General features: G+C 37.8%; 2 protein-coding genes across 2 annotated transcripts; both read right to left on the reverse strand.

Moving 5' to 3' along the window:
* Positions 1 to 317: 317 nt before the first annotated feature.
* Positions 318 to 979, reverse strand: LOC112015212 (uncharacterized). The gene is made up of 2 exons (XM_065773820.1): positions 936 to 979; positions 318 to 726 (listed from the first exon to the last, which is right to left on the reverse strand). Exons 1-2 carry the CDS (start codon positions 977 to 979, stop codon positions 318 to 320), a joined length of 453 nt encoding a protein of 150 aa, XP_065629892.1.
* Positions 980 to 11,623: 10,644 nt separating this feature from the next.
* LOC136067649 (uncharacterized) lies at positions 11,624 to 12,718 on the reverse strand. The gene has a single exon (XM_065773821.1). The coding sequence runs from the start codon at positions 12,716 to 12,718 to the stop codon at positions 11,624 to 11,626; it is 1,095 nt and encodes a 364-aa protein (XP_065629893.1).
* Positions 12,719 to 13,203: the final 485 nt, after the last annotated feature.

Here is a 13,203-nt window from a genome sequence, read left to right on the forward strand (position 1 = left end):
TTAATTGTTTCGTCATTCCCAATCCTCCATATTGCACCCTTATTAACTACCTCTCGTGCTTGCAGGATACTTTTCCATGCGTAAGAACTCTTCGGATGGACAGGGGCATCAAGTATACTACTTGTAGGAAAATATTTGGCACTAAAAACTTTATACAGTAGAGTATCTTTATCATGAATTAAGCCCCAAACCTGCTTGGCCAACATAGCATTATTAAACTTTTGAAGGTCCCGAAACCCCATACCGCCAATAGATTTTGAAGAACAAAGAGAGCTCCACTTTACCCAATGAATCTTCTTAGTTTGTCCCTTACCCCATCAAAACTTCCGAATCATTGCCTCAATATCCTTACATAAACCCATTGGTAATTTAAAAACATTCATGGAGTAAATTGGAATGGATTGAACCACAGTTTCAATCATGACCTCCTTGCCAGCCTGAGACAACAACTTCTCCTTCCACCCTTGCATTCGAGCCCAAATTCTTTCTTTGATCTTAGTGAAACATGCCGTCCTATTTCGACCAACAAAGGAAGGTAGCCCTACATACTTGTCATAGTGGCAAATAGCTGGGACCTGTAAAGTAACTTGGATAGCAACCTGAAAGGACTCCTCAGTATTCTTGCTAAAGAAGAGAGTCGTTTTCTCCTTATTAATCATTTGACCTAATGCCACTTCATAGTACCCAAGAAACTCCAGAATTTTATGGCATTCCTCCAAGGTAGATCTGCAAAAAATCAGGCAATCATTGGTAAAAAATAAATGGGTTAGTTTGGGACCATTCCTACAAATAGAGAACCCATGAATATCTCCCCAAGTGGTCTTTTTTTTTTTTTTTTTTTTTTTTTTAAGGGAAGGGTACCCCTGATAGAAGGGAGAGGGAAAAGAGGAGAGAGAAAGGAGATATTAGATGATTGTAGCTCCAGAAATAGTAACCTTTGATTATCAATGAAAAACATCTCTTCGGACAGAATACTCATATTAGTCCGAGAGCACCTTAATTCAACTTCTCGCATTGGTGTTGTTGTTTAATACTGTTATTTTCATTATTTGCCTAGCCCTTTCGCCCACTCTCTACAAAATTTATTGTTTTGGGCTCAGTGGGTTCCGAATCCATACCTCCTTGGGCTTGGGCCGCAAAAACTGACCCTACAATATCTATTAAAGAATTCTGGTAGTAAAATTTTAATTGAAATATTATTTTTAAGATTTTAAAACTTTTATAATAGAGTTTCACTTAGAACATATTGTCTTAATAATTAATGAATTATATGTCAAAGGCTTTCTAGCTGAATTGACACCTCCTTATACACAAAGTGCTTGGAGGTCTAGGGAGGAAAGGGTTCGCTGTGGGGTTAGCAGCATGTTGTAATTATTTCTCAAAAAAAAAAAATTAATGAATTATATGGTACAATAATTTATTATAAATAATACTATCTTAAATGTTATTTGGATATTGTTCAAACTTAATTTGCAAAATATCATTTTCTTTAAGCTTATCTTTCGGAGAGATGATTTCCACCTCTATTATGTTGACATGGCTAATGTGACATGGAACTTGTCTTCTTTTTATTTTTATTTTTTAATATTTTTTAGAGAGTTTCAACTTATGACGTTTGCTCATGATGATAGCTCTTTATCATCAGACCAAAACTAACACCAATCAATTTTTTGTATAGGTAGGGATTAAACCCCAAATCCCTTATTCAACCATTAGAAACTATACCAGTTGAGTGAACTAGAACTCACTAGAACTTGTCTTATCTAAAGACGATTTCCATTTAAAATAGTAAAACTTGTGCAAATAATTCTTTCTAAAAAAACATTTACTATTTAATGAAAATAGCCCATAACATAATTGGACAAAACTTAAATACAGTACTTTAGGTGCTGTTCCTTAAATTCCTCTATTAAGATTCAATCATGTGACTACTTAATTAAAAAATACATTCCATCCCATGAGAAAAAATTCACATGGCAGAATTTTAAGAAGGGAACTTAAGGAACAACACCTAAGTACTATACATAAGTCTTACCCAACATAATTATGTTGTAAAACATTTGAAAAAGTGCTAGTCGTATGTACCCTATACCAGTACATACCTCAAAATGATTAATCACAGCTAAAACTCCTTATAGATGTTAATAAAGCCCAAATATGCTTAGTAAAATGTCTGATGTCACACACCCACACAACATACACTTTAAATAATACTCAAATCAAATCTAGGGGTTATAGAACAAATTTGAACTTTCAATACTCGCTAAGAGCATTCACATTAATTCATGAAAAATTCATGTTTATTTTAACATAAGAAGCTATTTTTTCTATTTTATATACTTATTTTTCAAAACATTCCACATCAAATTATCTATTTTCCACTATATTTCATTAAAATATTATTTTAAAAAAAAATTGTTTCTCTAGTGTCAATATAAATTTAGACGGTTATTATAATTGTGGGGACAATTTTTGCCTCAAGACCAAGTGTTGCACTTTATAATCATTTTTGGCTTAAGAGTCCCACATTGGAAGAATTGTTTTTCTCTTTCTACCTTATAAGGCATGAGCCAATGGAGTTAGAGTACTCTTAACCAAACTAGTGGTACTCTAACTCCATTGGCTCATACCTTATAAGGTAGAAAGAGGAAGGCAATTCTTTCAATGTGGGACTCTTAAATAAAAAATGATTACAAAGTGCAACACTTGGTCTTGAGGCAAAAATTGTCCCCATAATAACAAATTTATAAATTTACACAATTATATATGAATTGATGTGGGTCATTTTTAGTCAAAATTGTGTAAATTTTACGATTTTTTTTTTTAATACACGGACTAATGTTAATGCATCTGAACAATATTTGGGCTTTTTTGAAGAAATTTTTTATTAAAAAAAAATAAAAATTTGAGGCAGCCTCAACCGAGTTTCTTTCTTCCGAGTGAAGAGAGGGGGCGCAGGGGGCATTCTAAATTTTTGATCCCACCCAACTCGTTCAGCCCACTAACCATTTACGGCATTTTTGATTTCTCGTGAGCAACCCAAGAAAACACATACATTATTATTAGTTTTGTTGTTGTTGTTGTTGTTAATATTATAGTCAATATCACATAGCATTAGCGACAACACCTCCTTCCCCCACTTTTCATTATACATTCATCAGAGGTATCATCATATCACTATCTCTATCACATTCTCATTACTTTTAATTTTATAATTCTACTCCAGCCAGTGTATATGTATGTAAAATTTCCTTTTGGAGACTTGAATCCCGGCCTTTCCCCTCCCCTAATATTCCACAAACAACACTTATTAACGATTGCACCAAGGGTGAGAGATTGTAAAATAAGCATAAGTTTGTTTCTAATATACACTTGTCTAGTTTGATTGAATTAATGACTGGTATAAGTATTGCTTTCATTTGAAGTCTATGCTTCTTCTATGTACTGTACAGTAGTCATTAGGATTTAAGTTATCTATACAATAACCGAAACTTTGTGTTTGATTATCACAATGAATGTCTTATTTCTGATTGTATGATTTGTTAAATTGTAAATCATAATTAGCCCATCATATTTCGATTTACTTTGTTTTCTTCAGTTTCATGCTACTGCTACTGTAATGCATACTGTTTTGCTGCACTATCATAGACTTGAATTGTTGTTTAATTTATTAGAGGCATGTGTTAAGATTGAGGAAGATCTTATGCGATCAAGTGGGACTTAATCACTGTAAGTATCAGTATTCTGATAATTGATTAGTTGGTCTTATGTTGACAACTGCGCTAATCGTTCTTTGTCAATTCTACTATGGCACCATACTTATGTGAAATGCACAATATGGGTGGGAAACACAATCCCAAAGAAATAAAGTAGAAAATTTTTGAGGAGGGATTGTTGCAGAGTTTTATCACTTCTGCTCTTCTTTTCCTAATCTTTTTAAAGGCACACTTCTTTCCTAATTTTAGTTTCTAAAATTTTGCAACAATGTGATTCTACTTGGGTGTTAACACTCCGAAGATTATTCTAAGGTTGGCATTTTGTTGGGAATGATAGTCAATGTTGTTCAAAACTTGTTGATGAATTTATAGTTTAACATAATGCAATCATTCACCTGTATGGCTAAACTTGTTGACAATGGTTGTTCAAGATTTCAAAGGTTGACATTTTGTTGTGAATGACAATTAGTGTTGCTCAGAACTAGTTGATTAATTTATAGATTTACATAATGGAACCCCAAGAGGAAGCACAATAGGCTTGGAAATGCACCTCTTCAAACTGTGGTCGCTAATTCAAATCTCTCCTTCCCCCTTCCCTTTGGACTGAAAGCTCTGAAACCCACTTATCAAAAACGGGAAAAAAAGAAAAGATTTTCATCATGCAATCCTTCACTTGTGTGACTAAACTGTTGACAATGTACACGGATTATTCCCATACATTTTTCTTGAATTCCCTTTATGAGCTTCTTATAGGTCATGGCACTACTGAATGTATACTAATTGCTTACTTGTTGCTGCTTTGAAGCTCTTCTTGTTATCTTCTTCTTTCTCCCCCACCCTCGGGGCATTTTTTTTTTTTTTTTACCTTTCTTTCTTTTTTGGCTCCCTTAGATGACACTTGCTGAAGAAGCTGTAGTTGATTAGTCTTTATTTACAAAAATTATGCCCTTACCATTTTCTGTAAACTCTGATTTTGTAAACACATCGAGGCAATTAGTGGAACTGAAGTGGCAAGTGTTGTTCCAAATTCGTAGTATCCTAATCAACCTCTAGTTACTGTTTCTGACTAGATTGGTATGATCTGTACTGCATAGTTATCTTGAATTTTTAGTGAGTTGTCATGAACAATTGTAACTTTCAGTATCAAACAAAAAATTATATATTCTAGGGTTGGCATTGTTGTATGATGAAAAGAAAAAAATGCACTAAGAATATTCTGGAATTTTGGTAGCATTAATTTTTAAACGATAAAATAAAAGAGAGAATTGTCAGCTTTTCACCTTCCATAGACATTCCCATTCCTTTTATACCAGAGGGCTTGCATTGAGTATCTGGTGTGTGTTGTCTGGTCGTATCTTTTAGCACATATAGGGTACACTATTGGTGGAAGAATTAGATCACTACTTCTAGAGATGTGAGAGTTTGAATAATTGTGAAAACTCATCCATAAAGTATTTTGTCATTTCAATTAGAAAATAGTGTAGCCAGCACATCATGGAATCTCTAGGCAATTGTCCCTTCTAAGTGGTGGTGTAGCCTAGGTAAAAGTTTGCATTTTCACCTTTGTTAATCTTCACTTCTCTTATATATTTTTATATGAATTCCTCTTGCAAAGTGCAGTAGACTCAAAGAAGAGCAAAATTAGAGGCAAAAGAAATAAGGAATTATTATTATTTTATTTTATTTTTTTAATGTGGGGACACCTTTATATGATTTAATTGATGCTATCATATTTAGTCTTACATGAAGGTTTCTTTCTTGAGTATTTTGTTGGTTTACTTTTATTCATGTATAAGTTTTACAATATCAAGTGTAAATTGGTGTCTTTTAATGTTGCTGGAATGGGCTGTGCTAGTAGCCCATGGGGGTCTATTATTATTATTAGTTTAATCTTATGGGCTTTATTGTGTCATTGACCTTTCATGGCCTTTGGTTTAGCCTGTAATCCAAAATGCTTTTATGTTGGGACATTTACTTTCATTGGAGCAAACAGTAGCCTATAATATTCTTTAGAGATCAAAATATTATTTTTATAATAATAATAATAATAATAATAATTATTATTATTATTATACAGCTGCTACCCCTACTACTAGTCTACTACTATTGTTATTACCATTATCTTTCTGCTGATGCCATAGCCATGGCTAGTTCTCTGTCTTCTCTCTTTCTTCTTCTCTTTTAGATTATTTGATTTGAAAGTATCTGCACACTGTAGTTGTGGAGGACTAAATTTCTCGGTTCGAAATAAGTCAAACAAGTAAAATAGTGTCACAAATACGAATTTGTATTGAATATATGTGTGGTACAATTCTCTGTAATTACAAAAGAGTGATCCTCTGATTCGATCTCCTTGAAAGATTTGTTAATTGGATTTGTGGTAATGTGATTTTCACTTGAACACAAAGTATCCTTCAATTTGGTTGAAGGATGAATCGAAGCAAATCTTCATTTCATGACTCAGTGTTTTTCTGAATGAGTTTTTGGTGAATCCGGCCCTTCTATTTATAGCAGAGAGATGAAGAATGGTAGATGGAGTAGTCAAGAATGGCGGATGGAAATTTTTGGTGAGAATGGTAGATTCTCGACTGGTAGATGCCGAATGGTAGGTGGGAATGTTTGGCACCGAAAGGGGAGTGGTAGGTTGGACGGGTGACCCGATGTGATTTCAAGTTCAAGACACACTTGTGAGAGTCCATCTGTACTTTGAAAGGGAAGCCCTAACGGAGTCTGGAGAATAACCTTGAGAGGGTCCAGACCAAGTGGATGAATCTCAAATTTTGATATTGAGAGCTTTAGTTTTGGACATTGTCAGTACTTCGGAGATGTGAGTTAGATTGGTGATTTCAAAGTCACGAAAAACTATGTAAGACAAGTCTGGCTCGAAAATCTTGGCTTTGGGTTTATTTCAACACAAAAGCCAACTATCTTGGAATTGAGTTATTTGTGCAATTTTCGAGTCTCAAATGATGGAATAGACTCCAAAATTGGAATGTACGCGAAAAATTGAGCAAGATAGGTCCATCTTAAAATTTTTGACTTTTGGTCAGCACTTACGCAAAAGTCAACTTTTTTTTTTGGAAATTGGACGTTTGCACAATTTCCGAGCTTCGAATGAAGAAACGGATCCCAAAATCAGAATGCACTCAAAAAACTGAGTGGGACAGGCCCCTTTTGAAAATTTTGACTTTTGGTCAAAATCAAAGGTCAAACTTGGTCAAACCTTTTTCTCTCTCTCCCTTTTCTTTTTTTTTTTTTTTTTTTTTTTTTTTTTTTGGTGCAGGCGGTTCGGACCGGGTCAGATTTTTGGGTCGAACCGGTCCGATCTGGTCAAACAGGTCAGGTTGGTGGATAGTGACGTCATCCATGACGTCATAGGCCTGAGGGCGTGTCAGCGCGTGGCGCGTGTACGCGCTAGGCGCGTGAAAAGCTCCCGGCGCGTGGGAGCGCGTAGAAGGCAGGAGTGGCGCGTGGCGGCGCGTGAGAGAGAGCCGGACATTCTGGTAGCGCGTGGCGGCGCGTGGCTCATCATTTGGGCCTGAAATTTTTGGGTTTTGCAGATCTGAGGCCGTAGAATCTGCTGGTATTATCTGTTTTCTAAAATTGTGAACAGTTTTTCACAGTTTTGAGAATTTAAACAGTTCGTTACCGCGAGCTTGTGGCGGCGCGTGGTAGCTCCGCTGTTGATGATCTTTCTGGGTTTTGTAGATCGAAGTCTGTTTAAGGTCCCTGTGGGTTCAGTTTTGTGAAATCCTGAACAGATTTGCACAGATTTTGATAGACTACTCCGTTGGTCACTGTGAGTTCGTGGCTGCGCATGGGAGCACGTGGATAGTCTACTGAGTTTGATTTTCTCTGGGTCTTGTAGCTTGAAGTCCTAGAAGATCCTTATGGATTCAGTTTTGTAGAAACAACACAAATCTAACAGAGAAATCCATAGGCATAGTTGGATTTGTTGCCATCTTAGTCCATTCTGACGGTGGCTACTCTGACAATGTTTGACAACTTACGTAGAGAGTGGTTTCAGGGTCATCACTGAGCATCTCTACTATTCTCAAGGGTTGGTGGCACAGTTCTTTTGGGAACAATATATTGCTCTTTGCTGGCCTATAGCTTTTTGTCAGGCCTAGTGTAACAATTTCTTTCTGACACTATGACCTTTGTATGGACATTTACCATCTTTTTTTTTTTTTTTCAAGGTTCGGTGCAGTATTTTTTGAAAGTTGATATTTTAACTGCTTGGACCTTTTGGCTCTTTTGTCTGTTAGTCTAAAAAATTTTCTATATAAGGCCACTTAGGTTGGCCATGCATTAAGTTGCTACTAACATAATATTGTAAGTGCAGAGAAGCCACGCCTTTTCCCCTCTCTCTTTTTTTCTTTTTGTTTTGTTTCTTTTTAACATGCTTTGCTTGTACTGACACCACCTTTTTTTTTTTTTTTTTTTTCTTTTGATAGCAACTTGTTTCTTGACATGGTGTACTTCAGAGATATTTCCTCGTCTGACAAGAAGTATCTTGTTATTTCAAAAGATCAAAATGATGCAATTGAGAAAGGATTATCACTGCTCGTCGAGAAACCTATTATTGGTCGATTTTCACCAGTATGGCCGAAACAGAATGATTTTGGTGACATTGTTGAGTGGACGTATGACACTTCCCAAAATCCTGATTCTCCTTCTAGAGCATGGTCTTTACGTACTTCCCTCCACAAGAATACCACTGAGTCAGGTCCTTTAAGGACTCTTGGCCGACGCATTATTTCTGGCGAAACATGTTGGGGCACAGTTTTCAGAATCAATGGTGAGTTTGGTTATACGCCCTACTATTGGGAATGGCTTGAAGACGTCCTCTCTCGTAGCAAGAAGACTCTTATCAAGGCCCAGATTTTTGAAGCGGTCCTTGCATCTTTATACACATATGATCGAAACAATGACATCATACGTGCATTTTGTGAAGCATGGTGCCCGGACACCAATACTCTTCATACCCCGTTGGGTGAGATGTCCATCTCTCTTTGGGACTTACATCGTCTAGGTGGGCTTGCCATCACTGGTAGCTTTTATGATGAAGTTGTTCCTTGTTATAAGGAAATGGCAGGAAGTGATGAAAAAGGCAGATACATTCCAAAGAGTTGTGAATATCTGTTTGCCGCTTTTTATCGACTTCATAATGAGAAAGAAGGGAAGCCCCATGTCTCAGTAAATGACTGGATCAGATTTTGGTTTAGAGGGGATCCAAAATACATGAAGCCACCTCCTCGAAGGCCAAAGAGGTCGTGTCGTCCTAAGCAGACTTACAATCCTGACGGTTCGTTTGGTAAGGCCCGTGCATGGTCTTCAAAAGAGAAAGGTGCATTTACCGACCTTGAAGTTCAAGAAGGACTATGTGAAGAAACTTACTTGGCTGCCCTGTTATCTTGTTGGCTGTGCATATTTGTGCTACCGAGTGAAGATCTCAATACTATCCGTCTGGGAACATTCAAGGTTGCAAGCCTTATGGCTATTGGTAGGCCTTTCAGTCTCGCCATACCTGTTCTTGCTAGTCTTTACCGAGGATTAAACAGGCTTGCTCGTTCTCCTGTTGTTGGTAGTTCAAAGGTGTGCCTTCCCATGCACTACATTTATGGGTGGCTAGGCCACTACTTTGACACCCATCATGAAGTTAAATTGGAGTCATCGGGCCAAAGATGGTTAGATTTTCTGGTGTGGGAGGGGCTAGATATTATGACGAATATGAAGCCCGAAGGTTGATTCAAGGCAACCGTATGCTATGGGGTGCCAATTTGCTTGTTAAGAATGCGAATGAAACTTTTGAAGACAGTGGAAAACTTTCTCGTACTTCACTAGCGCACTTTATCAGTATTCGGTCATCTTACTTGTCTATGCGACAAAATGATCATTTCATCATAGAACCCTACAGCCCTTGTCGATTCAGTCGTCAATTTGGACTTTGTCAAAGCATTGTAGGTGGTATAAAGAAAGACATTCATCGTGCTTCTTTGGACGAAGTCTTAGAACTTTGGAGATCATGCACCAAGTCTAAGACCATGTCGCAGGCATTCTTCCCAGCTCCTCCATCAAACTTAAAGCACCACACTACTCAAAGTTATGGGCGTTGGTGGAATAGTATGCATGGGACATACCTTGAAGATGGTATAGCATCTTTGATTTCAAGCACACGTCCTCCTTTACCAAGAACGAAGACAGGTCAAATAAATCGCGAAAAGAATGACAATGGAGGAGGCATTCAATTGTCTGATGATCACATTACACGTGTTGTCCCAGAATCTGTGACTGACAAGGCTCAATTTGTAAAGCCACAAGACGTCATGGTAAAACCGAAGATGTCTCCCTTTAAAGCTTTTCTTGTCGAAGGGCCTTCAAGAGTGTGCATGGCATCTAATGAAAAGATGGACTCATATCTTGAGAAAGTGAGTGAGAGCAGCGACAAGGAGTGTCATTGGAGGCGAGCTAAGAAAAAGCTTAAATTGATAGCCCTAGCGAACCCGATCTCGCTGAAGGGACCTCCTATGCCTTTGAACACATTGAAATTGCTACAGATCAAGTATTTTATTTTATATAATTCTACTTTTTTTTTTTAGTCTTTATATACGTACATTTTTTTTTAATGTAACGTATTCTTGATTGCAGCTGGGCAACAAGCCATAAACACAGTCAATAGCGATAAGATGACCTCTATTGATAGTGAAACTTCAATTTCTGGCCCACGACCTATTGCTGTATCAGTGGGAAATGTAACTCAGATGCCTAGCACTAAATTTATGGAGAGGACCGTGAGTTCTGACATCCCTGAAGATTCTGTTTATCGTGCCGAAGTGATTCTGAGAAATCGCATCGACTTGCACTGAACCTTTGGAGTCTTCAGCAAGGATTGCTAGACCTTTCAAGAAAGCCCTATATGGAAGCTCAAGATTTTTGATGCCATAGCAGCCAACAAAGCTATGGATCCATCACCATTGCAAAGCTTAGTTGCTGATTATTTTGAGAAGGCCAAAAGTTTTGAATTACTTCAATCCTCCTTTTCTAGAGTTGATGTCTGAAAACGTGACAAGCAACTGGCAGATTTAACTTTCGCCTTGCTGAGCAATCAACTATAAAGAATGAACTGATAGCATGTGGTGAAACACTTAGTGATGGACTGATGATGTTGAAGCTAGGATGGTGGAGCTGCAAGAAGAGTGGAACATCTATCCATCGCAAGGAAGATTATAAAGCTTCATTCTCAATAATGATGAAAAGTTGTCAAATCAGAGCTCTATCATCTCGAGCATTCAAGATGAGATTTCCTTCATAGAGAATGCTCCTTCCTTAAGTAATGCTGACATTGAATCTTTGCAGTTGCTAGAACAAGGGCTGGAGACAGCACGTGATGAGTTAGAGAATTACAATTGGAAATATTGACCTGTACTTGCAATCAATAATCATTGTAGCATCTTTCTCTTGTTTTCTTTGTTGTAGCAATTTCATGTCTTTCTTTCTAGCTAATAAAATCAGCTCTCTTTGCATCACTCATTTATTTAATCTCTCCACCATTGTCTCCACCATTTTTTTTTTCATGTGACTGAACTTAGCAAAAGATACTAAGTTGCCTACGTACCCTTGAGAGGGATCAAGTCATCACGTAGTTCAAATGGTTTTTTTTTTTTTTTTTTTTGCAAAAAAGGAGGGCTCAGTGTGTAATAATGGGTATCACCACTAATCGAACCCGAGACCTTTCAAGGGTGACTTGGGCATCCAACCACTACGCCACACTAGCAATTGGTGACATAGAGTGGGATTAATTTCTCTTTATTGGTATGCTTTCAAAGGTAATGGGAAGACATCATGTACCCTTGCAGCATTACAGTGGGCAGTTTAAGCTCTTGCCAAGGAGCAATCCTCGATTTTCAAGCATATAAGTGTTTAAGGAACTTCCCATTGATGGGGCCGATCCTTGCATCATCATTGTTGATCAATTTGTAAGCTTCGTTGGTGTTTGCCCCCTGCTTGAGAGTTGGAAGAACATCACAAGCAACGGTCATATGGTTTGACCCGACAACTTCATCAAAGTCTAGATCAATCTTGTTTTCTTTGGCAAGCTTCATGATTTGTTCTTTGAAGACGAAGCATTTTTGGATTGGGTGGCCAATGATGCGATGATATTTGCAATAGTTAGGGTCGTCAATTTTCCCTATGTCTTCTGGTCGCCTGCATTCTGGCAATTCAATCAGCTTCAATTGCAATAATTGTTTTAAGATATTTGGCACATCTTCATCGGGGAACGGATATGCTTTTTGCTCAAGTTCCTTAAAAGTCAGGCGACGCACTTCAGTCTTTTGCCATCCTTCAAGTTGTTTTTCATTTGCCTTCGCTCCTCTTCTTGGAGCCTTGACTTCGACAGTGTTAACAACCATTGGGTCTTTGAGGCTGACTTTTGCATTCCTATCATTCCTCCTTACTTCCCTTTTGCTTTCCTCAGGTATGGGAGGGTTTGTACTTTCATGGCTAACAATACTCAACTCCATGTCGTGCGCACGAGTTGCTAACTCTTCAAATGTTCGAGGCTTTATCCCTTGAAGGATGTAAAGAAGTCCCCAATGCATGCCTTGGATGCACATCTCTATAGCAGAAATTTCAGAAAGTCTATCCTTGCAATCTAGACTCAAAGAATGCCATCGATTGATATAATCGACCACCGGCTCATCTTTCCATTGCTTGGCATTAGTAAGCTCCATCATGCTCACCGTGCGACGCGTGCTATAGAATCGGTTAAGAAATTCTCTTTCGAGTTGTTGCCAACTGTCAATTGACTCGGGTTCTAAGTCTGTATACCAGTCAAACGCATTCCCTTTGAGCGAACGGACAAATTGCTTTACAAGAAGGCCTCCTTGAGTCTCTGCGTTCTCACAAGTTTCAACAAAGTGAGCAACGTGTTGCTTAGGATTTCCATTGCCATAAAATTGCAAGAACTTAGGGGGTTGATACCCATTTGGCATCCTCATGTTGTCGATGCGCTTTGTGTAGGGTTTTGAATATGTGAGAGAACTTGTAGAAGAACCTCCTTATTGTGCTCAGATGGTATTTGTTATCATGTTTTGTAATTGTTGGACTGACAACGAAGCAACCGAAGTAGATTGTTCTCGTCGGGGAGTGTTTTCAATTTCTTTCCCTTCGTCATCCTTTGCAGATGCGAATTTATGACCATGGCTTGATTCACCAAGATCTTGTACTTCGAGTTTGTTCATTAAAGTTGCAATTTGGAGGTCCTTATCTTCAAGTGCTTTTGTGAGAAGGATGACCCTTTGCTCCATTTCAACCATCTTTTCTTCCATGGTAGAGGTGTTAGTCATCATGACTGACACAACTTCCCAAGATGATGGAGAAGGAAGTGAATTGAAGTGAGCACATGAAATTTCATTTTTTGGGTTCCCTTTGATGGGAGAAAGATTGTGTGACCAACTTCTTGTGAAGGAAGAAGGGGATTTGC

This window comes from Quercus suber, unplaced genomic scaffold, assembly GCF_002906115.3.
Source record: "Quercus suber isolate HL8 unplaced genomic scaffold, Cork oak 2.0 scaffold_80, whole genome shotgun sequence".
NCBI lineage: Eukaryota > Viridiplantae > Streptophyta > Magnoliopsida > Fagales > Fagaceae > Quercus > Quercus suber.